Source organism: Terrapene carolina, unplaced genomic scaffold (genome assembly GCF_002925995.2).
Source record: "Terrapene carolina triunguis isolate 2854851 unplaced genomic scaffold, T_m_triunguis-2.0 Scaffold138, whole genome shotgun sequence".
Classification (NCBI taxonomy): domain Eukaryota; kingdom Metazoa; phylum Chordata; order Testudines; family Emydidae; genus Terrapene; species Terrapene triunguis.
The window spans coordinates 4308256-4334264 of NW_020664489.1; the positions used below are offsets into that span (position 1 = coordinate 4308256).

General features: G+C 41.2%; 1 protein-coding gene across 1 annotated transcript in view; it reads left to right on the forward strand.

Moving 5' to 3' along the window:
* The window catches only part of DDX10 (DEAD-box helicase 10), a 339719-nt gene that overhangs the window by 312575 nt on the left and 1135 nt on the right, over positions 1-26009 (forward strand). Inside the window, exon 17 of the mRNA XM_026653416.2 lies at positions 5306-5439. Within this exon, the coding sequence (XP_026509201.1) occupies positions 5306-5439 (134 nt within the window). The remainder of the gene's footprint in view (positions 1-5305; positions 5440-26009) is intronic.

Here is a 26009-nt window from a genome sequence, read left to right on the forward strand (position 1 = left end):
ACACACACACACACACACACACACACACACACACACACCCCTAACAAGGTAAATTAAGTGCTTCCTGGAGATATAATCTGTAGATATAAAGGTATATTTGCTACTGAGATAGATTGGAGAGTGAGCAACCTATTTAATTCTGAAAAGTAGAAACTGAAATATAGTACTTCGTACAACTTCTGTATGTTCTGTAGTTCTGAAATATGCCCATGACAGGAGTAGTTGTCAACATAAATTCATTTGTCTCTGTTACATGGTAAAAGGGTATACGGGAGTATAGGTAATAGTGTTACATCAGCAGTGCAATAACCAGGCTTGACACAAAGATATGGTACAGAATGCTGCAATAAATATGGAAATGCTGAAATAATTCTCTTCAGTGTTTACATGAGACCACTCGGAAAGATAATGAGAGAACATGGGCTCCTCTGCCAACAGTATGCTAACGCCATTCAACTGCATATTTAAGCATATTTAAGGTGTTTGCATAGAATTAGGCACTTGCATCAGGTAATCTACTACCAGTATTAATAATTTATATATATATATATATATATTTAATGTATAGTTAGTATTAAAATCACAAGCATTCCTCATCAGTTACTACCAGAGGCCAAGTACATCATTAATGAATGCTAAAGGTGACAGATCTCAAGACGTATTCAGTGTTTTAATATAGTCAGATGAATATTTCATGAGAATAACTGCTAGCAAACTCAGACCAAGAATTCTTAAACAAAACACAATACTTTTGTATTCAGTTTCCTTAGTCAAACAGAAAAACTGAACCATTATGCATTATATAAATTACTATAGATAGAATTGACAGTACAGAAATAATTCCCCCTCCAGGAATCCGTAAATGGCTTAAGTGTTTGTACATACAAATTGCAATTCAAGATAATTTAATGTAATAAGATAAGAACTAAAGTTAATTCATAAGACATTTTCTATGTGTACACACATTTTCATGGTATGTTTTCTGCCCTCCCTTTTTATCTCACTTTATTAAAAATGCTTTAGCTAGTATATAACAGAGGACAAAGGTTGTCCTATTCAAGTAAACATTTGACTTTGAGCTTATTTGTCAGATATGGTGGTGAAGTGCCATTCAATGAACATCATTTCTTTAATAGATTTTCAGCCTCTGTGTATCTTCTGGAACAGGGCTATCAAACTCCTGACCTGGATGTGAACGCTAGCCTGCTTGTGGTATTTATCTAACCCCCGTCACATGTTTGCATTCTCCGGGGCACAGGCTTTTGATTACAAAAATAATGTAGTTGCTAGTCCACATGGTTACAAAGATACCCTCTTAAAGTGAGCTGGTATCATTCTGTCTTAGCCTACCTCAACATCTCTAGAAGATGTGACCTATACCATTAATCCAGCGGCACATTAATTCTGAAGTTTAATGATGACGTAGGGGTAAGATTTTCAAATAACTTAAGTTTTCAATCCTGCAACTAATTTATGCATATATGTAAATAATTGCAATGCAAATTGGGTAACTGTATTTGCAAATAGCCAAATGAACAAAGGGTAGAAAGCGTATTAGTGACTTAAGGGAACTATTCACATGTTTAAACGTGCTTAAATGCTTTACAAGACCGGGCCTACATTTATAGGGCCTGAGTCAGCAAAGGTGCATGTGATGACTAGGTTTGTTCGAAGATCAGTCCCATTTAACTCAATGGGACTGTGCATAAGTGTTTGCAGAGCCAGGGGCATATTCTGTCCTTAAGTCTTTGTGCAAATAATTCTCTCTGATATCAGTGGAAGTTCCCTGGGGTTGAGGGTAGCTTGCTTTTTTATCTAAATTAGTAGACCCAGTCCATGGGCCAGAGTTAAACATGATAATTTGTTCCCCCTTGGCAGAATGAGTTTAGCAACGCAGGGTCTGTTAGGTCCTATTTCCCTCAGTAGTCTAGACCTCTAACTTTTCCTTCTTTCTGTGACAAAACTTTATTCTCATTTGTGCTAATGGAACTTTGAAAGTTACTTTGTGCTTTTTAAATTAGAGCTGGTGAAAATATCCATCTGTTCTGAACTTAATCCATTTTCTGATTAGTTTAGAAAGAACCACTCCTAATTCTGTGAATGTAGCTCTTTATTTGTAAGTATTTGCTGAATACTTATATGTATTAGCTGAATTTACTTTGACACACGTTCATTCTATGGGTTGCTTGACTTGTTTGCTTCAACTGCTCAGTATTTGTTACTCACAGTGGATTATGTGAAAATTCAGTCACATAGTTTCTGCTTCCTGACTATATGACTGAAACTTATGAAGCAGGAGTGAAAAATGAGCTTTTTATTAATCTGTGGAAGATGTATAATAATATAAGCATTTATTAATATTTTAATAAATATACAACAGGTGATACTCTTAATATCAAATACTACTTTATGAATTCTGATTAAACAAATATGGCATTTTTGTCATTTATTTCTTTAGTTGTAATTCAGTTTGAATATTATCTTGAGAAGTTCTTTGCAAGTTTCAGTCTACAAAATGAATCTGTAATGAGAACATAAAGCACAAACTTAGATCTACATACCATGCATGTGTCTCCCTTGTGTGTACGTGTACACAAATAATGAGAGAATACGTGATAGCAAGATGTGATATCAATGTTTTATTTCATAAAATTAGAATATCTACGTGACTTGAGTGAGTTATACAGATCATCACAAATGAGTGCCAATAAAACCTTTAGAACACACTGTTCTGTGATACACTTACACATATGCGTTTATTACAAAACCTTTTATTTCATGCCACAACTGACCACCTGTGTTATACAGGAGGTCAGACGAGTGAGTGGATCACACTGGTCTTTCTGGCGTTGGAACCTATGAACTAAGATTACTGTTTGTCTTAGTTTATTTCAAGTATAATTTTCTTAGTGAATATGAGATCCAGCAGTTGTATCCAAGAACAGATAGAAAGGGAGGGATGTTTTTAAAAAAATGTAAATGTGCTGTAATCTAATCTAGAATACCTTTTAGACATGGAAACTCATCAAAAACGTAACCTCCAAACTATCTTTTTGTTGTAGTACTATTGAGTTTGTTATGTTCAACCGAAAGGAGTGGCGGATTAGCCACTGGGCCAACAGGACCCGTGCCCAGGGGCCCTGGCCAATTGGGGGGCCTGGGAAAAATGGGTGCCCGGGCCCCAACCTGCTCCGCCCACCCAGCGCGCCTGCCAGGGAGTGGGGTTGGGACACGGGGGCTTGCCCAGGAGCGCCGGGAGGGCAGGCTTGGGTAAGCCTCCACGCCCCGATCCCATTTCCATGGCAGGAGCATGGCGGGCGGAAGCGGTGGGGAGGGGCCCCCAGTTGTCCTGACACAGGGTTCCACAAAATGGTAATCCGCCTCTGACTGAAAGACTCTAAAATACTATAGCAACTGATGAGCTAAAGAACAGTAATTTTGTGAGATAACTATTGTTTAATTCCCAAAACACCTTCCATACGTTTTTATTTTTGTAATTTTGCTGTGAAGTAGCATCTGAGATTCATGGCAATCATATATGCTGTTCAGTTGGTTATTTTTCCTTAGGTAGTTTGCAGTGCTGCTGAGGGCTTGTCTACGCTTGAAACACTACAGCGGCATAGTGGCAACACTGCAGCTGCACCTGTATAGTGCTTCAGGGGAGATACTACCTACGTTGATAGGAGGAGTTCCTCCACTGGCGTTAGTAATTCTTCCATCAACATAGCACTCTCTTGCACTGATGGTAGCTTAATTGTGTCACTCCAGGGTGTGGATTTTTCACATCCCTGAGTGACATAGCTGGGTCAACCTAACTTTTTAGTGTTGACCCAGCCTGGGCCTCACATTGCTTTTAGTGGTTTATATACACCACACTCCAACCATACAGTTTCCCTTATTGGTATTTTGAACTACTCTAGAACACAATGCACTAATGTTGAGCATGCTGCTTCTAACAGAAAACCTGCTTTTTCATTTCCGCTTGCTCACTCTCCATGACCTTTTCAGTACACTGTGGGAGCTTCGTTGTGGGGAACATTAAGGGGATTCCTGCAGTGGTGATTAATTCACACTCTCCTTGCTATTTCCTTGCTGTCTTTGTGCATCCAAAGATCTTCAAGAAAACTTTTCTGGGAAAAGCACAAAGGGATTTTTGCTCTGGTGAGGGGTGCACATACCTAATACAGTGATTGGAGATGGATGAAAAGAGGAAAATAGAAATAAAAGAATCATTAAATGTCAAGCATGTACATTTTTATGATAAATTACTGTAAAGTCAAAGGCAATTTAAAAAAGAATATTATTGTGGGAATTCTTGTCATACAAGTGCTATTTAGGTGCATAAAGAAAATATGGCAATGTCTTTGTTTATCTATACTTGTATTTCGTGTTTTCTTTTCAGTATAAGAATGAATGAATCCAGGATTCATATTGCTTAAAATTACCTAGAGGTGTCTACAAGCTCTGGTTGGTTTGATTTGCGTGCATGTAGAGCCACATCTTCCCTTCAGTCTGTCTTCTCACCCCATGCCTGTAAGCAGATAGACTAGTAAAATTTATGATGGCAGTAGGTCCGAGTATATTCCCCAAGACCCTTGGATGGACTCAACACTTCTAAGGAACCCGTCAGACTCCGCCAAACTTTCCCAGACTCTGCAGAGGACTCTGAGAGGTGTTGAGTATGTGCAAGGGGAGGATGTGGACTTAGTGTGGGCAGGGAGAGGAGAGGGTAGGGTTGGAGAACACTTCTCATCCACTGTGGCTATCAGAACTCCCTTGAAAAGTTAATGCATCCTTAAGTTGCATTCACTCTTCGGCATGTCATGGCTTATAGCTGCAAGGAAACCTGACTGAGTTTTAAATCAGTCTGTTTCGTAAAACACATGCTACAAAACCGATTAAGCTGTGCACATCCCCATGTCTTTTTACACTCTCTCAGAAATACATTCAGTAGTTTTAAAACTCTCGTCACACATCTGCTCTCAGATGGGTGTTTTTAAGTTGCTGCCAAAACCTTTTCTGGATTTGGTAGATTTAAACAGAATTGTTTGAAAATGCAACATTTGAACATAAATTCTCTGGTTTTATTTTTGAATATCTTCTTTGTTCAACATTGATCCTTACTAGCAGTGAGAGAACACCACTGATGGAGAATGAAAGGAATCAGTTCTCCCTGACTGCAAGGGCAGTAGTCTTGATGCATGAATTTGAAGGTGGTGGTGTTTCCTTAGAGCACTTTTAGTACTGGGAGAGCTGAAAATCTGGAATTGTCTGTTTGAGTCTGTAACTCTTCATTCTCCTTCAGGTTGAAGAGGAAGCTGAGGCCTTTCTGGATTATAGTGGAAGTGAAGAGGAATTTGACCCAAGCACCCTTCCAGATCCTGATAAATACAGAGGTTCTGATCAAGAGGCTGATCTGGATATTCAAGACAGCTATGGGTATGTTTTCTAACCTGAAGCACATTTTTTTCCATTTTCCCTTCTCTTCCCAGAAAAAAAGATACACTCTAATATCTTTGCATCTGTAAAATGCCTTAGCTCAGCTTTCATCAAAAGAAATACAGCAGAGGTGCTGTATATATTTCTTGTTTTGCCATAGGTCATTTCTCACATGCATTTGGAGATGTTTCTACTTTTGAATGCTGCTTTGTTTAGATGTTGCAACAAGAACATATTTTAAATGGTTTTTTAATGCTCCCAAGACTTCCCCTTTTAGTTTTTTGGCTGAGCAGGTGCTGAACACAAATTAGCTCTTATGAGTTTAGCCTAAGCAACCTCATTTATTTTGCCATGTTAGATTTAGGATTATGAGTCAGTGTCAAAGGGATGTCAATGAGAATATTCAAACAAAAAAGTGTTTGACTAATTCCCTGGAGTTCATTGTGAAGTGCAGAAATAAATTTCTGTACCGTCACATCACAAATTTTATTTGAAAAGAAAACGAAGTCATATTAAAGTCATATAGTATATTGGGAATATATTTAATAAATGTGTTTAAGATGAAGCATGTGAGGAACAGAGAAATTGTATCATTTGGAATAGTTAGCAATACAAATGAAGTTGAATCTGACCAGAAACATGTGCTATGGAATTAACCCTGGGTTAAAAAATATAGTAATTCAAAATAGTTCCCTGAAGTATTTTTAAAATATACTTTTTATTCCAAGTGTGTTATGTTAGCATACTGCATTTCTTCAATACACATATTATAGGATTGCCAAAAGATCCTGACTGAAATCCTGGCTCCATTTAATTAATTGTGGGTTTTACCATTGACTTCAGTGGGGTCAGGATTTCATGCCCTGTGTTTCTTTGGTAAACAGAGGAGGTCCTTTGTTATAGGCTCTGATACATCCTGAAAACATGACAGTGGCACTTGGTTCATTAAATTACCTAGGCTAGATTGTTGCTAATCCTAATGTGGCTTCAAGGTAGGGAGAGAAGAGAGGTAGTGGGTAGGGCTACCCAGATCTTGACTCTGGATTACTACAAACAAGCCGGTAGCATGACTTTCCCCACCAATATGCTGGCCTATAGAACTGGCCAGGCATCAGTGGGAGGGAAAGGAAGCTTGCATCCTTTTCTGAGATGCAGTAAATTACTTCTTCCCATTGACTCTGAATCAGTTTCTTCCTGGTTTTACCCTCTGGCCTGATGCAGCAACTTGCCACCTCCTACTCAGGGCTGAGTGTGGAGACTCAATCTAGCCTTCTGAGAATTAGCAGAAAATGTAAAAGGAGACCCACAAAAAATAACTAACTATTTAAATGAATTCCTCTAGTACAGGGGTGGGCAAACTACGGCCCGCCAGTCGTTTTAATCTGGTCCTCGAGCTTCCGCTGGGGAGCGGGGTCTGGAGCTTGCCCCATTCCGGCGCTCCAGACAGGGAGCAGGGTCGGGGGCCACTCCACGCAGCTCCCGGAAGCAGCGGCATGGCCCCTCTCCAGTTCCTACACATAGGGGCAGCCAAGGGGCTCCGCTCTGCACGCTGCCCCCGCCGCAAGCGCCACCCCCACAGCTCCCATTGGCTGGGAACCGCAGCCAATGGGAGCTGCAGGGGCGGTGCCTGTGGATGGAGCAGCGTGCAGAGCTGCCTGGCCATGCCTGTGTGTAGGAGCCGGAGGGGGGGCCATGCCGCTGCTTCCGGGAGCGACTTGAGGTAAACGCCGCCTGGAGCCTGCACCCCTGAGCCTCTCCCTGCACCTCACTCCCCTTCCCGCACCCTTGATCCTCCTCATGCCCTCTAAGCCCCTCAGTCCCAACCCGGAGCATCCTCCTGTTCCCCAAACCTCTCATCACCAGCCCCACACTCCCAGCCCGGAGCCCCCTCCCGCACCCTGAACTCCTCATTTCTGGCCCCACCCCAAAGCCCGCACCCCCAATCAGAGCCCTCACCCCCTCCCACATCACAACCCCACTTTTGTGAGCATTCATGACCCGCCATACAATTTCTATTCCCAGATGTGGCCCTCGGGCCAAAATGTTTGCCCACCCCTGCTCTATTATGTGCTGAGCTTCCGCGATAGCTTGGGTCAGCCCATGGTGGGTATAGGGGAGTGATTTTATACTAATAATAGTCTGTCTCCTCCTCTTGACCTGACTGTGGGGGCGCTTAGCACATATTGGAGGAGTTTGTTAAAATGATTAGCAAGCTGCCTTTAATGTATTAGTAGAGACTCAGACATCCAGCTATATTGGATGAATGCATCTACTAGAGGTTGATTGCTTAGAGCTGAAACAGCTAAGTGTGACAAAACTCTTTTTCTTAAGCTCCTCTTAAATGTCTAGTTACCACAGGGATCTCCTAATGACCACTGATGAATGGATTGATGGTTGGTTGGTTTTTTATTTGTTTTTTGCATACTTACTGTAGGGAAAAGGCAATAGGCTAAGGACACATTTCAACTTGTTTAACAATTTTCTGTTGTATTTCACTAGTTAAAATTTTGCGTTATCGTTTAGATGGTAAAGGCTGACTTGGCAAAGTCTTGATCTATTGTATAAGAATATTTTTAGAGGATTTTGACACAGTCAATTTAAAAATCAATCTTCACTCTGGAGCACTAAAATGACTGTAAGCAAGATTAAAGAGAGCATTTTTCTCTGTTATTTTGTTTTCTTTACTTTGTGTACCTGACAGCACTTCTCCCTATTCCATGTAATCAGCTAGTCCACAGTCCTGCAAATACAGCAACTCCTCACTTACCGTTGTAGTTATGTTCCTGAAAAATGCGACTTTATGCGAAACGATGCTAAGCGAATCCAATTTCCCCATAAAAATTAATGTAAATGTGGGGGGTTAGGTTTCAGGGAATTTTTTTTTGCCAGACCAAAGACATTATATACATATACAGTATAAGTTTTAAACAATTTTAAACAAACAGTTTAATGTTGTACACAGCAATGAATGATTGTGAAGGTGGTGGAGTAAGAGGGTGGAATATTTCCCAGGGAATGCCGTGCTGCTAAATGATGAACTAGCACTTGGCTGAGCCCTCAAGGGTTAATACGCTGTTGTTAATGTAGCCTCACACTCTACAAGGCAGCATGGACTGAGGCAGGAGGGAGGAAACACAACAGATGCAGGGCAGTAGCTGCAAACACTTCCCTGCAAACACTGAACATGATGATGATGAGCCCACGCTATCCAGCTGGAGCGCACCACTCCCTCCTCCTGACAGCACATGCACGGCTGCACAGGTGCTGACTTTCCAAAGTGCTGGGGGGTGCATGCATGAGTGAGAGAGACGTGTATTGTCCCTTTAAGTACGCTGACCCCCCCCTTCAAGTACATTGCCCTTTTAAACAGATCAGCCAGTTCAGACAGGAAGCAACAGCTTCCAGCAAGCTCCCTCCATTCTGTCCCCGAGCCCTGTCCCCCTCCTCCGCTTTGTGGAGAGCGGGGCAGGAGCAGGGGGACATCCTGATATCAGCACCCATCTTCTCTCTCCCCTCCCTGCCCCCCAGCAAGCAGGAAGCTCCGGGGAGCAGCTCCAAGGCAGAGGGCAGGTCAGGAGCAGCAAGGCAGTGGGGGGAGGGCCACCTGAACTGCTGCTCGGCAGCTGCCGAGCCACATTCCTTACAGGGAATTTAGGGGAGCTGATGCCGGTCCCCCTGGTTCTAATCCCCACAAGGAGGGGCTACTCTTCCAGAGAATCTTGCAAGCAGTGGACAAAGCAGGTAGCTGCCAAACTACGTTATAAGGGAGCATTGCGCAACTTTAAACAAGCATGTTCCCTAATTGATTAGCAACGTAACAACGAAACAATGTTAACCGGATGACTTTTAGTGAGGAGTTACTGTATATAAGCTTGCAAATAGAGTAGATCCAATGGGCCGATCCTCAGCTGGCATAAATCAGCATAGATCCATTGGAATCAACAGCTGATGATCTGGCCCACCAAGTTCAACATGAGCATTTGTATTTAAAATTAAGCACATGGATGAGTCTTTGCTGGATTGGGGCCTTGGTCATTTGGCCTTGTGTGGTTCTTTTTACACAGCAAGATGGAAAAGAAGCTTAAAACAGGGAAACTTAATTTACGACCACAGAAATTGAGATGGGGTCACATGACAATTAAAACTTTTTTTTTTTTTTTAAATTAGCTAAATTCAAGATGGCAGTGTTCCTTTCACCAGTAGGATCATAGATGATAAACTGTCCACATGGGTATAGTTTAGCCCTTTTTATTTTTGAATATTGCAGTTTTTGTTCACCCTATATAGACAGAATTGATGTGTCAATGAATGTTTCTGAAATGTTTAGTACCTGTGGTATGTCACAAGTCCTACAAAGCAATGAATCATAAATAAAAGTTGGGCTAAAGAGGCAACCATTGGTGCTGATATGTAGAAAATAGAATCAATATATGGATGGGCTAACAAGTCCAGCATATATTTTAACATTTGGATTCTTTGTGCTATGCATTAAGGTTGACAGCCGACAGCATGCCATATGTTAAACTAATTTTATCACAAGCAATTATTTTTCATTCTCAAAATGTAATGTAAATATATTCCTGAAGCTATGACTGTATGACTTTAAAATAACGTGGGGGACAACGTAGGTGAGGCAATAATCATTGGATAAAAGATATTACCTCACTCACCTTGTCTCTCTCATATCCTGGGACCAACATGGCCACAACAACACTGCAAAGAACTTTAAAATAATGTAGCATGATAAAGAGCATTTTCCATACTGGAAAAATATTTTTTTAATTGTTAACTAACTTCATTGTGTACCTAGCTGAAGTTTAAATACATAAATAAATTAAAAATGTAAATTGGTAGAGGGCCAGTTTATTTGTAGATTGTTCTAAAGTAGTGAAAATTGTTTTCTTGCTCTTTATTATAACTTTACATTGCAAAAGATCAGTTATTTTGAAAAATGCATTTAATCTGATTTTTGGAATCTAGTCATGCTGTAAAAGTCACATTTCAAGTAAGTTTGATTTGTCGCTGGACATCACATGCCTTTTTATGTTCCTTTCCTATCTAAGCTAATACATATTTGAAATTCTTACCAAGTAATAAAAATATGATTAGTCCAAATTATATATTTGAAAGTTTAGTAGCAAGTCAAATTTAAATTCTTACAATTATTCAATTCCTGTAACTGTGTCCCTTCCAGAGGAATTTGTACAATATAAATTCACTTGTTACTCTAGCTTTCATGTGCAAAAGCACATCATGAACTGAAAAAAGTTGCCGGTTCCTAATATTCACATATTTTTGCCATGAAAACACCACAGACCGTTAAAATTGAGGGAGTTTTAGCTTTATTTTTATTATTGCAAAGTTGACTAGCTTAGTTTTGCTAACTTGAGTAAAAGGTTTTCTGTGTGAACTTGTCATGTTGTCAGTTCTGTGCCATGGGAATTATGATCTGCTGGGCTGTTTTTTGCTGTCAGTTCTGGGGTTTAAACTTCCGTGGCTAGCAGCAGGACATTCTCAGTGGAGCAACCATGCCTCAGGAACCTGCTGTCATGGGACTCCATCAGAATCAGAATCTGGCATGCTTCAGAGCACAGTGTAAGACCCTTTTGTTAGCCAGACTTTTCATGGACTTTATAGTGAGATGGTACTAAAAGTACTTGCCAAAGGGGTTTTAAAAAGTTTGTATCCATTTTTTGCTGCTTTATGATTTTATGAATAAGGCCAGATTCTTTTTTCCTTTCACTGTAGAAATATCATGAAAGTCGTCTTGTCTTTGTGTTTACCAGACGATTAGAGAAGTGGAGTGCAAGCTTCCTCAGCCCTAACTGCAAAGGCAGGAGTGCTGAGTCTTTACAAATATAAATAAATAATATAATATTCTCCATAGTTTTCCCCAGTCATTTGAGCTGAATAGGTGTTAACAAAGACAAACCAACGCTATAGGGTTAAATGGTATAGCTAAAGATGACCTTAGGGACACTCCCGAGAAAGAAGCAGCAGCATTTGGACACTGCCATGATTGGGGTGGGGGGAAGGGGAGGCAAGAGCCTGTGAAAAAAGTTAGAGCCCTCCTTCCTCCTCTCCCCTCCCCCCCCACGTGTCATGGGGTCTGGATACTGGGGTGATCATGCTGTCAATGACAGAGAAAGAGGGGAGTCAGAAAGGCTTGGGAGGGAAGACTTCTCCACACAATGCGCAGTCATCCTGTGGAACTCGTTGCTAGTGAATGTTGTGAAGGTCAAAAGTATAACAGAGTTCAAAAAAGAATTAGATAAGTTCGTGGCAAATAGGTCCATCAATGGCTCTTAGCAAAGATGGTCATGGACACAACCCCATTCTCTGGGTGTCCCTAAATCTTTGACTGCCAGAAGCTGGGACTGGATGACAGAAGATGGCTCACTTGATGATTGCCTGTTCTGTTCATTCCTTCTGAAACACCTGGCATTGGTCACTATCAGAGGACAAGATACTGGGCTGGATGGACCATTTGACTGACCCAGTATGGCTGTTCTCTTATTCCTGTGAGAGAATTCAGTTTTGGCCATGTTTAAGTTTTAGCTGGTTGTGAGACATCCAGAAAGAGAGATCAGAGAGAGAAACCAAGATTAAGGATTAGAATGAGAGAGAGACTGGTCAGGAGTGAACAGATAGATTTAAGACTCAGTGGTGTAAGGATGGGAATTGAAGCCAGGTGAGTGGCAAAAATCACCCAGTGTATGCGTAAAAGAAAGAAAGAAATGAGCCATGGGTGGAGCCCTGTGGTATTCCATAAAGAATAGGGAAGAAGAGGGCAGGGATGACCCACTAAGGAGATGCTGAGAGGTAGGAGTAGAACCTTGGGAAGCCAGAGCCATAAAATCCAAGGAAGAATAAGATTTCAAGGAGTGTCTTGATGGTTTAGTTGCTTTAATACTGTCTATTCAGAGTGGAGTTGGGGGCCTGAGACTTGGTTCTGAGGAGGTCATTGAGAGGCCTTGATGAGGGCAGTTTCAGTGAAGTGGAGAAGGGAGAAGCCGGATTGAAGGGCCAAATCAAGGGTGGAGTTTGAAAAGAGGAACTCAGGGAAGCGTCTGTAGTTGGACTGTACAATAAGCTTAGAGGTAAAGGCAGGAGGGACACAGGTGGTAGCTGAAGAGGCTGGTGGGATCAAGGATTTTGAGGATGTGGAGAGACGATGCTTGTCTTGTGAGAAGTAACACGGCAGGAAAGGAGTAAAGGAAGTCATGAGGATTGGGGAAAGAGGGTTCCCTGGGTAAGTGATTAGAGAAAGAGAGCAGGGAAAAAACCTTGGTGTCAGTAAGGGCAAAGGGGGGTCCATTATGGCAACACAAATGCTCAATACATCACCTGGGAAAGTTGATTTAATTACATGGTGAGTCACTTCTGGTGCCTGGAACATTTGTCTAATGATTTTATCTAAAACCATATATAACCAGGCCGTTGCTCATGGTGAGAATCTGACTTTGAAATTAGAAAATGCGACTGCATTTTTCCGTTATACTTTTGATATTCTGAGATTTATGCCCCAAGTGCTAGAATAAAATAGAAATACCTTAGGCTGCAGCAACTCCTGCTAGCTTTAAAGGAAAACTATCCAGCTGAAAGGGCTAATATTCAAAGCATAAGGCTTCATCCTACAACCGTCTTCAAAGATGGATCATCTGTCCATGGTTTTGAAGTCAAGAAAGGTATTAATCTTTTCTTTCCCCAACATTTCTTTCACCGGGACGCGGGAGGGGGAGTTGTACAATATACTAGATAAATTTGCTTTTGAATAAAATATCCTTCTAACTACACTTCTACCAAATGAGTAATTAATTACTTCAAGCATGCAATATACGATTAATTTTTGTATATCTAGCAACATTCATCATGTTTGGTTTAAGGCTATCTTAATGTGAATTGTTAATGAAGTGAAAAATTTGCAGTGGGTTGAACAGGGCGGAAAAGAAGCAGCTGGATATCCTAAATATTCATTGCGCAGTTAAATTGAATTTCTAATATTTTAAATCCCTCAATCTTTTTAAATAAAAATGTGAGCTAGAACAAAGTTTTGATTGGACTTGTCATTACATTCAGTTAATCTTTAATATGTAGGACTATTCATCTTTATGTTAGCTCTTAGGTAGGTCAAAGTGGAATAGAGCTTGGAATTGGGAGATGGGGAAATGGGATGAATAAATTATACTTGCTGTAAAATCATTAGCTGTATCATTTGTATTGTAGTCAGTCCTGTGGTCTGCCATGATCTGACAGCTGTGCTCATAGAGGTCACCATTTAGTGCTGCTTTTATGTATAGCTCTGTTTGCTATGTCAATGACAGGTGAAGTTGCCATTTCTTCCTCCTCCTTTAACACATTAAATCAGGATGCTGTGAGTGATTCTGTTGACCCACTAGATTTGGTACCGTTCTTGATTAGTCTGCAATATCTTTTCTTATGGTCTAACTTGCCTTCAAGCCACGCTGTTCCATCTAAAGATGTTCCTGTGATATTCTGGAGGAAAGAACTTAGTATGACTATGGTCAGAAAATCTCTTTAAAAATCAGTTTCACACATCACAGGTGAGTGCCATAACCACCTGGCTATTAGCTATTCTAGAGTGAGTCACCTGCAGTCTTTCCTGTTGGAGCTTTTCTTCTTTGTATAATCAATAATGGGATGCGGGAGACCCGGGTTCAAATCCCTACTCCAAATAAGGCAGAGTGGGGTATTGAACCTGGATCTCCCACATCCTAGTTGCCCTCATTAACGAGCTACTTGCTATTCTCAGGTGGGTCTCTTTCTCTTTCTCTCTCTGGTAATGACCCAGACATGCCATCCTGGACCTGAAAAAATCTTTCTGTTGAAAGTTTAACTGAAACTGACTATTTCCCACAAAAAGTTTGTTTTGACAAATCAGCATTTTCTAGCACAAAATTGTTTTGTTGAAAACTTCCCAACCAGCTCAAGGGGGAGAGAAAGGGGGAGGGGTCATAGGAAGTCATGACTCAGGGCCCAAGTAAGTAAGTGACTTGTAGTGAATTTACTGTGGAACATCCCTGTGTTGAGATGCTATTACCGCTGCATTAGTAAGGCCAATATTAAAATACTGACTCCCGTTCCTTTAAAAAAAGAAGTTGAAAAATTGGAAAGGATTCAAAAAAGAGGTACAACACTGATGTAAGGTCTGGAAAACATGCCTTTTAGTGAGAGAGTAATTATCAGTGCATTAAGTCTATCCAAGAGAAGGTTAAGAGGTGACTTAATTATGATTTAGAAATAGCTACTCGGGGAAAAGATTTCTGTTAGTAGAAAGCTATCTAATTTAGCAGACACAAAAAGATCCAGTGGTTGTAATCTGAAGCAAGATAAATTCAGACTAGAAATAAGGGGTGGGTTTGTTTTGTTTAATCGAGAAGGTAGTTAATCATTGGAACAATCTCTTTCTAGCTAGAAACAAGGTGGATTTTTCCATTAGTTGAAATCATTAAATCAAGATTGATGAATTTCTAAAAGATAAGCTCTAGCTCAACCCAAAGATATGGGCTTGATGAAGGAATCTTAGTGAAATTCTATGGCCTTTGTTATCAAGGAGGTCAAACTAGATGATCATAATGGGTCCTTCTGGCCTTAAGCATGTGAAACTGTTAAAGTGTACCTAAACAAGAGAGCCACACAATACCTGAATCAGCTGTAAGTGAAAGAGGGACATATGGTTTTATAATAAGATTAAAATATTAACTGACTTGGTGTCTCAATGGGAGATACAAGGAGCATCTGAAACAGATGGTACTGCACAGTTTAAAAATATGGAGAGGAGACCAAGATGTGAAGCCTGGTGTCAAACTAAGCAGATAAGGAGTAAATGTGTTTGAACGTCAGAGGTAGGATGGATCCATTTCATGGAAAAATTTTAAACACACTGGGCAGTAAGTTGTTGACATTTGTAGTTCATACCAAACGGGATAGGAAAAACAGCCAATACCCAAGAAAGGGTAATATAATTCACAGTGATATAAATAGACTGGAAGCATGGGCAGTATGTGGTGTCCTATCAACTTTCATTGCAAATACTTATTTCAAGTTTTATTTTCATAGGTCTTTGAAAAGGATGATGCTATTACTATAAGACTTAAAATTCATTGTATAGTACCTTCCTTCTGAGGAACTAGAAATTCTTTACAAACATGAATGAATGAATACTCGCAACACTCATTCTCCCCTCTTCAGATAGGGAAACTGGAATGGAGGTTGTGACTTACAAAGGGAAACTATTGGGTGTAGAACGCAGGTCTTCTGATTCCCATTTCAGTACTCTCATGGCCACTAAACGCAGCCTCCACGTAAGGCCAATAGTGGATAAAATTGTAAAATTTTTGAATAATGCATAAAGTGAAGGGAAACTTAGTAATGCAGGAAAAGAACAATTAAATGTAGAATGTTTGAGTAAGTTGTTCATGCAAAGTATGGAAGCTTCTGGGGGCCTTGGAGATTTATTTTTTAAATTAAAGCAAGTACTTTGGGGATATAACCACCCTACCCAGGCTATTTGAATGAACTACTAAATACAGAATACAAAAGGAGAAACACAAAAAGTCTGGGTTGTTAAGAAACTTAGAGTGAATTTAATTGCACGCAAAGTACTTAATAAACTAAACGAACAGCAGCACCTACGGCAACAAGCAGAACAAGTAACCTAAGAAGTACGAAAAGTGAATTGGTTCAGGTATTGAGAAAGGCGAGATTGTGGCACAGTCAGCATAGAGGTTAGAGCACTGTGGGCTGCCCTGGGTTATCTCCACCGTCAAATCCTCTGTAATACCTCCAGTATAATGGAGAGAAACATTTAACAGCTTGTTTTGTTCTGTGTTCTCCATTTTATTTTTTTCTTGTTCCGGACTATAATAATTCTACTTTAGGACAGACTCATCCTGTCTTTTGGTTTCAGTGCCATTACACTTCTTATGAAATACAAGTAGATAAATCTTCTCTTTTTCTTCAATTATTTTTATAAATCTAGTTTTAGAACAGTTTTGATTTACATCAGTGTAATGGCCAGTAAAGAGAATAACACAACACAATATATTTTCATTATCATTGCTATATGCTGTAGCATTCTGACAGTAAGTTGGAAAGAAGCTGCAGTGGGCTATATGGAAGGGACTGCAGTAATTAATCTTCATTAGAATTGTTGCCATCGCCCTGTAAATTAAAATTTATTATATGGAAGAAAGTTTGTGGCACAACATGTTTGATTAGCAAAATGCCAATACTTAAGGGATAAATTATTCTTAAATATTCTGAATTATTTTTTATGTGCAGATTCATTCATTATTAACTGAAAGTTTCTTTAGGAAAGTTGAACTGCCAAACATGCTGGAATTACACAGCAACTTGTTGGCTGCATTGTATTTACATGGGCAACATTTCAGTGTAGCACTGGTAAACGCAGCCTGCAAGAAATACTATAGCAAATGTAAATACGTACAATAGAGGTTTCTATCTGAGGCTCTCAAAGCATCATATAAACATCATTATTTAAGTAATGACAATGTGCTTGAAGCTGCACATGGCCTTTTATTTCAAACAGTCCCTCCTCGAAGCCCTTACAATCTAAAGAATACAGACTTTGAGTTGACAAGACATACTTGGAAGCCTGAAGGAATTCATTGCTAGCAATTAAAAAAAAATCAAGTCATTTCTTGTGGCTATCACCCCATAACATCTTTGAGAAGTAAGTAGCAGTTTCCTCCATTTTATAGGTGGTTAAACTGAGATGCAGAACATTACTTGCCCAAGATTGCACAGTGAATTACCATCAGAATTAGAACCCCACCTTCTTAGATTCCAGTCTCCTGTGCTAGCAGTCATGTCAAAGATGTATTTATAAGACGTGTGATTATGCATGTGCAGCAAAAGTGATATATGAAATGAAGTATCAGAGGGGTAGCCGTGTTAGTCTGAATCTGTAAAAAGCAACAGAGGGTCCTGTGGCACCTTTGAGACTAACAGAAGTATTGGGAGCATAAGCTTTCGTGGGTAAGAACCTCACTTCTTCCCCACTTGCATCTGAAGAAGTGAGGTTCTTACCCACGAAAGCTTATGCTCCCAATACTTCTGTTAGTCTCAAAGGTGCCACAGGACCCTCTGTTGCTTTTTATATGAAATGAAAACACCTGTTTTGTTGTGTTTGGGTTAACATGGGTATAAATGGTGGCCCACAGGAATTATTGTGCAAGTCGCTGAAATCTGCTGTTACTACCTTGCTGCCCATGCAAATATAGCCACTCACAGAGTGAATTAGGCCATCAGGCTACATGAAGCTGTGTGGATAATTCAGGCTGCTGCAGCAGTGAAGAGCTAAACTGTACTGGATAGCACAAAGGAAGACTGCAATCCAGCTGCACATGCCGCTTTCCAAATGTTATAAATGGAAAGGGAGAGGGATATTGGCCTGGGTGTTCTTCCTTATGAATCGTGCCATTTACTGAATAGATCACCTTACTTCGTTCCATGATTTTCAGTATTCTTGCACTAAAAATACCTGTTTTGAGGTTCTCTGCATCCATTTCTCTCAGAAGCGTCTCTATGCTTCTTCATGACCCCATCCCAAGTTGCTTCCCATGTTAGATTCCCTCCTTGTTCATCTACCTTTCACCACACTTGTTCTCTATCACAGGGGTGGGCAAACTTTTTGGCCCGAGGGCCACATTGGGGTTGCAAAACTGTATGGAGGGCTGGGTAGGGAAGGCTGTGCCTCCCTAAACAGCCTGGCCCCTGCCCCCTATCCAACCCCTCCCACTTCCCGTCCCCTGACTGCCCCCCTCAGAAGCCCCCCACCCATCCAACTCCCCCTGCTCCTTGTCCCCTAACTGCCCCCTCCCTGACCCCACCCCCCTATCCAACCCCCCTGCTCCCAGTCCCCTGACTGCTCTGACTCCTATCCACACCCCCACCCCTTGACAGGCTCCCCGGGATCCCATGCCTATCCAATCCCCCTGTCCCCTGACTGCCCCCCGGGACCCTCCGCCCCTTATCCAACCCCCCAGTCCCTGCCCACTTACCATGCTGCTCAGAGCAGCATGTTTGGCAGCCGTGCTGCCCAGCCGGAGCCAGACACTCTGCCGCGCTGCTCGTCAGGAGCGCGCAAACCCGCCACCCAGAGCGCAGCCCGCGTGGCTGCGGGGAAGGGGGGACAGCTGGGGAGGGAACGGGGGCTAGCGGATGTGGCCCACGGACCGTAGTTTGCCCACTTCTGCTCTATCATGACTGGAGTTAATAGGCAAACATATTGGCTGCTGAAATGCGTGTACTTTTTTTTTTTTTTGGCAACATGTTCCCTTAACTTAGCAACATGCCTCTTCAGTAACAATAAGAAACAGTTTGACTCAAGAATAACCTTCCCACAAAGCTTTTGGTGAAAACCCTTGTTTTGGATTTTACAGAGACTGGAAAACTTAGTTCCATTTAAAATGTGTTATACAGTTAAGTTTTCTAGGTAACAAGATCTAGGTCTAATCATAGAATCAGGTGTTTGTCTAACCTGCTCTTAAAAATCCCCAAGGATGGAGATTCCACAACCTTCCATGGCAATTTATTCTAGTGCTTAACCACCCTGACAATTAGGAAGTTTTTCCTAATGACCAACCCTAAACCTCCCTTGCTGCAATTTAAGCCCACTGCTTCTTGTCCTATCCTCAGAGGTTAAGAAAAACATTTTTTCTCCCTCCTCCTTGTAATAACCTTTACATACTTGAAAACTGTTATTATGTCCCCTCTTAGTCTTCTCTTTTCCAGACTAAACAAACCCAATTTTTTTCAACCTTCCCTCATAGGTCATGTTTTTTTAGACCTTTAATCATTTTTGTTGCTCTTCTCTGGACTCTCTCCAGTTTGTCCACATCCTTCCTGAAATGTGGCGCCCAGAACTGGACACAATACTCCAGTTGAGGCCTAATCAGCACGGAGTAGAGCATAAGAATTACTTCTCGTGTCTTGCTTACAACACTCCTGCTATTACATTCCAGAATGATGTTTGCTTTTTTTGCAACAGTGTTACACTGTTGACTCATATTAGCTTGTGGTCCATTATGACCCCCACATCCCTTTCTGCAGTACTCCTTCCTAGGCAGTCATTTCCCATTTTGTATGTGTCCAACTGATTGTTCCTTCCTAAGTGGAGTACTTTGCATTTGTCCTTATTGAATTTCATTCTATTTACTTCAGACCATTTCTCCAGTTTGTCCAGATCATTTTGAATTTTAATCCTATCTTCCAAAGCACTTGCAACCCCTCCCAGTTTGGTATCGTCCGCAAACTTTATAAGTGTACTCTCTATGCCATTATCTAAATCCTTGATTAAGATATTGAATAGAACTGCATCAAGAACTGATCCTTGCAGGACCCCACTCCAATGGTGTCTCCATCTCCAGTTTGAGGTGGGGGTTTCTTTGTATTTATTATAAGCCAGCTGCTTCTTACCTTGTATTATTTCTTCATTGTTTTAATTACTAAGATTGTTTTGAACTAGCATCCTAGATGCACTATCAGTCAATTATGAATGCAACTGAGGTTTCAAAGCCTATTCAAGTGCTGAAAATAATAGACAAAGCAGCTAAGATTGTTTTTATTTAATTAGGCCTTTAGTCTTACTCTTTTTAAAATGAACTCCCATAAACTGTGCTAAGTGTACAATAGGTTCCTTGGAAAACTTTTGCAATTGACATTAGTATAAGTACATATACTGTCAACATATGTTGTTTAGTGTTTATATAGCACCCAAAGTATGCTAAGGACTGCATGGAGAAATAGGGCAAGATCCTTGCCCCCAAGAAGTTATAAACTAAGTATTAATAGCAAACAGCTTAAAGGGACACCTGCAAGGTTGACAGACCCAAAATCACAACAGATCTAAACATGTTTTTTAAATGTCGTTTTTTAAAAATCTTTCTTACATGAGAGCTGCAATATTGTTTAACTCCTCTCATTCTCTACTGGGCAGGCAGAATAAATGTAAGGTTCTTTGATTGCATGGGATATGGATACACGTGTTTGTGTCATGTGTTTCTTCTCCCCCTCCCCACCTCCCCCGGTCTCCTTTTTTCATTTTAATGAGTAGGCAGAGGTTGACATCTGCAGTGTCTATTCTCGTCCTTTTTACAAGAACAGAACAGGTAGGCAGACATATGGATCACACACCTGCACTCTCAACACAACGAAGGCAAGACAGGCAGCAAGTTAGAAACTTTGTCATTCTCTTTATACTAAGTTAGAAAAAGGAAGAACATATTGTAATGCTGATATTTTCCGTAGGGACCTGTGTTCTGGTGGTGTTTGGCTGTGCCACTGTAGTCATATTTTGAGCTGTCATTTTAATTGTAAACCCTGTTTATGGAAGGTTTATAATGTAGGCATTTTAATGTGCCTGCAATTTGTTGCACTTCCCCAAAAGTTAAGGTTGGGCTGAAAATCTGAGTCCAAATTTTGTTACTGCCAGTCCAGGTATGTCTGATTTGGAAATTCCTTATCCAAAGAGTCTAAAATACAACTGAGCCCCATATTTTTTGCGCAGTGTTGGCACACGTGTGCACTGATTATTGGGAGTTACTTGGAGTAAACATTGTTTCTAATGAAGCAACTCTTGGAATTGCTGTATCATTGGGAAACACTTAATTCCCTAAATAACCTTTAAAGTAGTGTATGTGATCTACAGTACAGTGTGTGTGCCAAACTGCACTGAAACTGAATAATGGCAAAATGTTAACTAAGTGTACACAAAAATCTTTGACTTATTCATTTTCCCAGATTGCTAACAATGTTTTCTAATAGTCTTCTTTCTGCAGTGACCACTATGCAGTGTTCCATGTTATCACAGGCAGGGCTGGTAACATTGCATGATCAGGTTGCCTGACGTTTCCCATTATAAGACCCCATTCTCAACTGCTTATAACTTTGACAACTTTTAGCCATTTGTGTTCCTCAGGCTGAAGTATATTGGAAATTTTCAGCCAAAACAATTCAGGTGTTTCTGAGAACAAGGATGGGGGAAAATATATTGTGTGTCCCGTCCCGTGTAGTGAGGAGGAGAAAGCTGACTGGTTCAAATGCAGCAGGACAAGAGCTAGACCTAAGGAGTCTGGAGAGTAGATTGGGACAAGGAGCCTTGGATGGACATATGAGAAGACGGAGAGGCTGGCATCGGGGGGAGGAGAACAAGACTGGGAGTTGGGGTAGGTGAGACGGGACTGGCTGGGCAAGGAGACTGGGAATAGGAGCTGAGGGAGTAGGTTGGGACTGGCTGGAAAAAGTGGTATACAGTCATTTTATTAAAGACTGTATCATAATAAATACACACAAGGGGGCTGAATTAAGATTGCATGGTCAACCTTAATTCGGTATTTCCTAACTTTTGATTGCTTGATCTTGCATCTTAATGTTGCTTTAACACATAGGGTTGGGTTGGTTTGGTTGGTTTTTGACATGTAACTTGGAGTTTTTCCACCCAGAGTCTTAGTGTGTGGCGAGTCAGTATGTAAATGTACAGCGCTCTAGCTTACCACACACTTACTGGCTGTGTGGACCTTGTTGCACTAAACATTACATAGTATGCTTTGACGTACTGCGGTTTCAAACAGCCATACATCCAAGTGCACTATGGAACTTTTAGTGCACAGTAGCAGGGTCCAAGTGGACAGTTAGCACGTAGCAGGCTAGAGCACCTCAGATTTACACCTGGCTTGCCACACACTGACTGTTTAGACAAGCTCTTACCTAGGGCCCAAGTGTGATGGATGGTTTAAAGAACATAGAAAAGATGTGGTTCTGCCCCCAGAGCTTTTATCTTAATTTAGATAAGATAGAAGTGTGAAGAAAAATGGACAGGAGAAAGGAAGACAAGAGTTACAGGGTATGTGGTAACCCAGATAGGTTATGTGCTCCTCTGGCTGGTCTCAGTAAGTGCATAAGACTTTCCCTCTTTACGTGATTCATAATAGTTTATAAACTGAGTGAAATGTATTCACTTGATTTTGTTGGGAGGAGGTGTACAGCACTAATATTATGGTAGCAAGGCAAGCAATAGAGGATCTGAGGATCGGTGAGTTTGGCAGAGCAGGGAGATGAAAATAGAAGGAAGTCTGGCAAAGTGTGATGGGCTGCAGATAAGTAAAAGGAAGAGTAAAGAGAGGTGGATGAGCTCTACCCTCCTCTGAACACAGCAGTCAATACTATATGTTCTCCAGATCTACACCTTTCCTGGGGTTGGGCTCACATAACATCAGCGAGCATAAAACTCTTCTGCCTAAGCTTTCTCTGCAAGCTTGTCTGTTCCTTGGGTTTCCCTGTAGGACTTCCGCTGTCCCACACCCTAGTTACCTATGTCTCAGTGACACTAACTCTGCTATCTCCTGGTTGCAGCTAACAAGATCCACCTACCAGCATGAGTCTTAGATTATAAACTCTTTGGGGAATGGACCATGTCTACCTTTGTTTATATAGCTATGTGGCCAGTGGCACCGCTATGGGCACCCTCATGGCCCCACAATATGCCAACATTTTTATGGCTGACCTGGAACAACGCTTCCTCAGCTCTCGTCCACTCACGCCCCTTCTCTACCTACGCTACATTGATGACATCTTCATCATCTGGACCCCTGGGAAGGAGACCCTGGAAGAATTCCACCATGATTTCAACAGCTTCCACCCCACCATCAACCTCAGCCTGGACCAATCTACACGGGAGGTCCACTTCCTAGACACCACAGTACAAATAAGTGATGGCCACGTTAACACCACCCTATACCGAAAACCCACCGACCGCTACGCCTACCTTCATGCCTCCAGCTTCCACCCCGGACACACCACACGATCCATCGTCTACAGCCAAGCACTGAGGTACAATCACATCTGCTCCAACCCCTCAGACAGAGACCAACACCTACAAGATCTTCACCAAGCATTCTCAAAACTACGATACCCACAAAAGGAAATAAAGAAACAAATCAACAGAGCCAGACGTGTACCCAGAAGCCTCCTGCTACAAGACAGGCCCAAAAAAGAAACCAACAGAACTCCACTGGCCATCACCTACAGTCCTCCGCTTAAACCTCTCCAACGCATCATCAGTGATCTACAACCCATCCTGGACAATGATCCCTCACTTTCACAGACCTTGGGAGGCAGGCCAGTCCTCGCCCACAGACAACCCACCAACCTTAAGCATATTCTCACCAGCAACCACGCACCGCACCATAACTCTAACTCAGGAACCAACCCATGCAACAAACCTCGATGCCAACTCTGCCCACATATCTACACCAGCAACACCATCACAGGACCTAACCAGATCAGCTACAACATCACCGGCTCATTCACCTGCACGTCCACCAATGTTATATATGCCATCATGTGCCAGCAATGCCCCTCTGCTATGTACATTGGCCAAACTGGACAGTCACTATGCAAGAGGATAAATGGACACAAGTCAGATATCAGGAATGGCAATATACAAAAACCTGTAGGAGAACACTTCAGCCTCCCTGGCCACACAATAGCAGATGTAAAGGTAGCCATCTTACAGCAAAAAAAACTTCAGGACCAGACTCCAAAGAGAAACTGCTGAGCTCCAGTTCATTTGCAAATTTGACACCATCAGATCAGGATTAAACAAAGACTGTGAATGGCTATCCAACTACAGAAGCAGTTTCTCCTCCCTTGGTGTTCACACCTCAACTGCTAGCAGAGCACCTCACCCTCCCTGATTGAACTAACCTCGTTATCTCCATACTGATTTATACCTGCCTCTGGAAATTTCCATTACTTGCATCTGAAGAAGTGAGGTTCTCACCCACGAAAGCTTATGCTCCCAATACTTCTGTTAGTCTTAAAGGTGCCACAGGACCCTCTGTTGCTTTTTACAGATTCAGACTAACACGGCTACCCCTCTGATATGTGGCCCTAGTACAACAGGAGCTGAGGCTTTTAAAAAGCCTTTGCTGAAGTTGCTGATGTCACTGGTGACTACCCATGTGTTTGGGTGTCAAGTAGCTGTGTCCTGGAGTCCCTGACGCTGACTCCCTGTTTGGCAGAGGAGAAGGGAAGGATGGACCGGCAAGACCATTTTCCTGGGGTCTGTAAGCTGGTCCAGGACTCTTCCAGAAGGAGCTGAGGCTTTTTAAAGGTTGGGAGAGGAGGGTGAGCATCTAAACTTGGGGTTTAGTAAGGAAATTATGCACAGCATGAAATAGTTTTTCTAAAGTACAGTTGTAAGAGGATCATTTGAAGTCAATGTGGATACATAAAAAGCAGAAAAATTAGGTAAGGCTTGGGTTTTGCAGCTTTAAATCTTGCTGGAAAGGCTGTATTCATGTTTATTACTTTCCTTCCTGAACTTGTCTTTAATATTTGGAATTTATGTCATACATTAGTAGCAGCAGAGGAAAGAAATCTCAGTTAACGCCAGCATTCTGATCTTAATACTTCTCAAAGTGACTGGACATTGCATGGGGCGCTGCACGCCATAATTATATACTTTGTGAGCTGCAATATCATTGCTCAGCTGTGAGGGAGGGGAAAGAAGTAAGGCATGTGTCATCCTTACCTTGAGTTTCCTGGTACGGTTCTTGCTTTGTCATCACTGAGTTAATGTACAGTTTGCATTTAATATTATTGGGTATTTTAACTGAGCTGTCCAAAAAATGCCAAATGTTGTTTCAGGAAAAAAAAATTTAAGTTAAGTTTTTTTTATTTTATGAAAAACTGAAATCAAAAACCATTTTCAGTTTTTAAAAAATCATGTTTTAGTTTTAAAAACCAAACGTTGTAACAGAAAATCATTTTCCAAAGCCGATTATTTTCAGGTTTTGGTTTTGGTATTTCATTGAAAAACTGGAACATTTCTACCAAAATGAAAATATTTCATGAAAACAATTTTTCTTAAAAATAAAAGTTTCAACAACTTTTCAACCAACTCTAATTTTAACAATACTTTAAAAACAAATCCAGTTACATGTATGCGTGTTGATGGGTTGGATAGCAAGTGTTTTAAAGCAATAGGGCCATCTGTGTTTACTAGCATTTTGAAATGGTGTGTGGCATATTGATCTGTTAGAACCCTATGGGTTCCCTGAGACAATTTTAGACTCGTGCATTTGTTCTTGGTGCATCATGTAGAAACCCCATGTGCTGACTTTAATTAGGAAAAAAGTAAGGATTATCGTACCCAGTGGTTCACAATAAAAGCTGTGCTTTTGTCAGGAGCATTTGGGAAAACATGAAACACAAGAGCGATGTTTGTGTTTCTTGTATTGAGCTGAAATGTGCTTACATTTTGGAGGTACTTAATGTAATATTGTGCATGCAAATCTCTGAAGTAGACTGTGGTTGTTTGAAGCCATAGATGGTCCATGGAGGAAAAACTATGTGAGCTGCACAAAGCCATTTTATTTTCAAGTTCATCTTCTCCATATTTTCTGTGGTTTTTTAATCATTATTTCCAACCCTAATATTAAATGTGGTGCTGTTTCCCCCACTTCTCTGGAGACGGTGATGCACTCTCCTTCCGATTGCTCTGACTATAAATAATTGTTCTC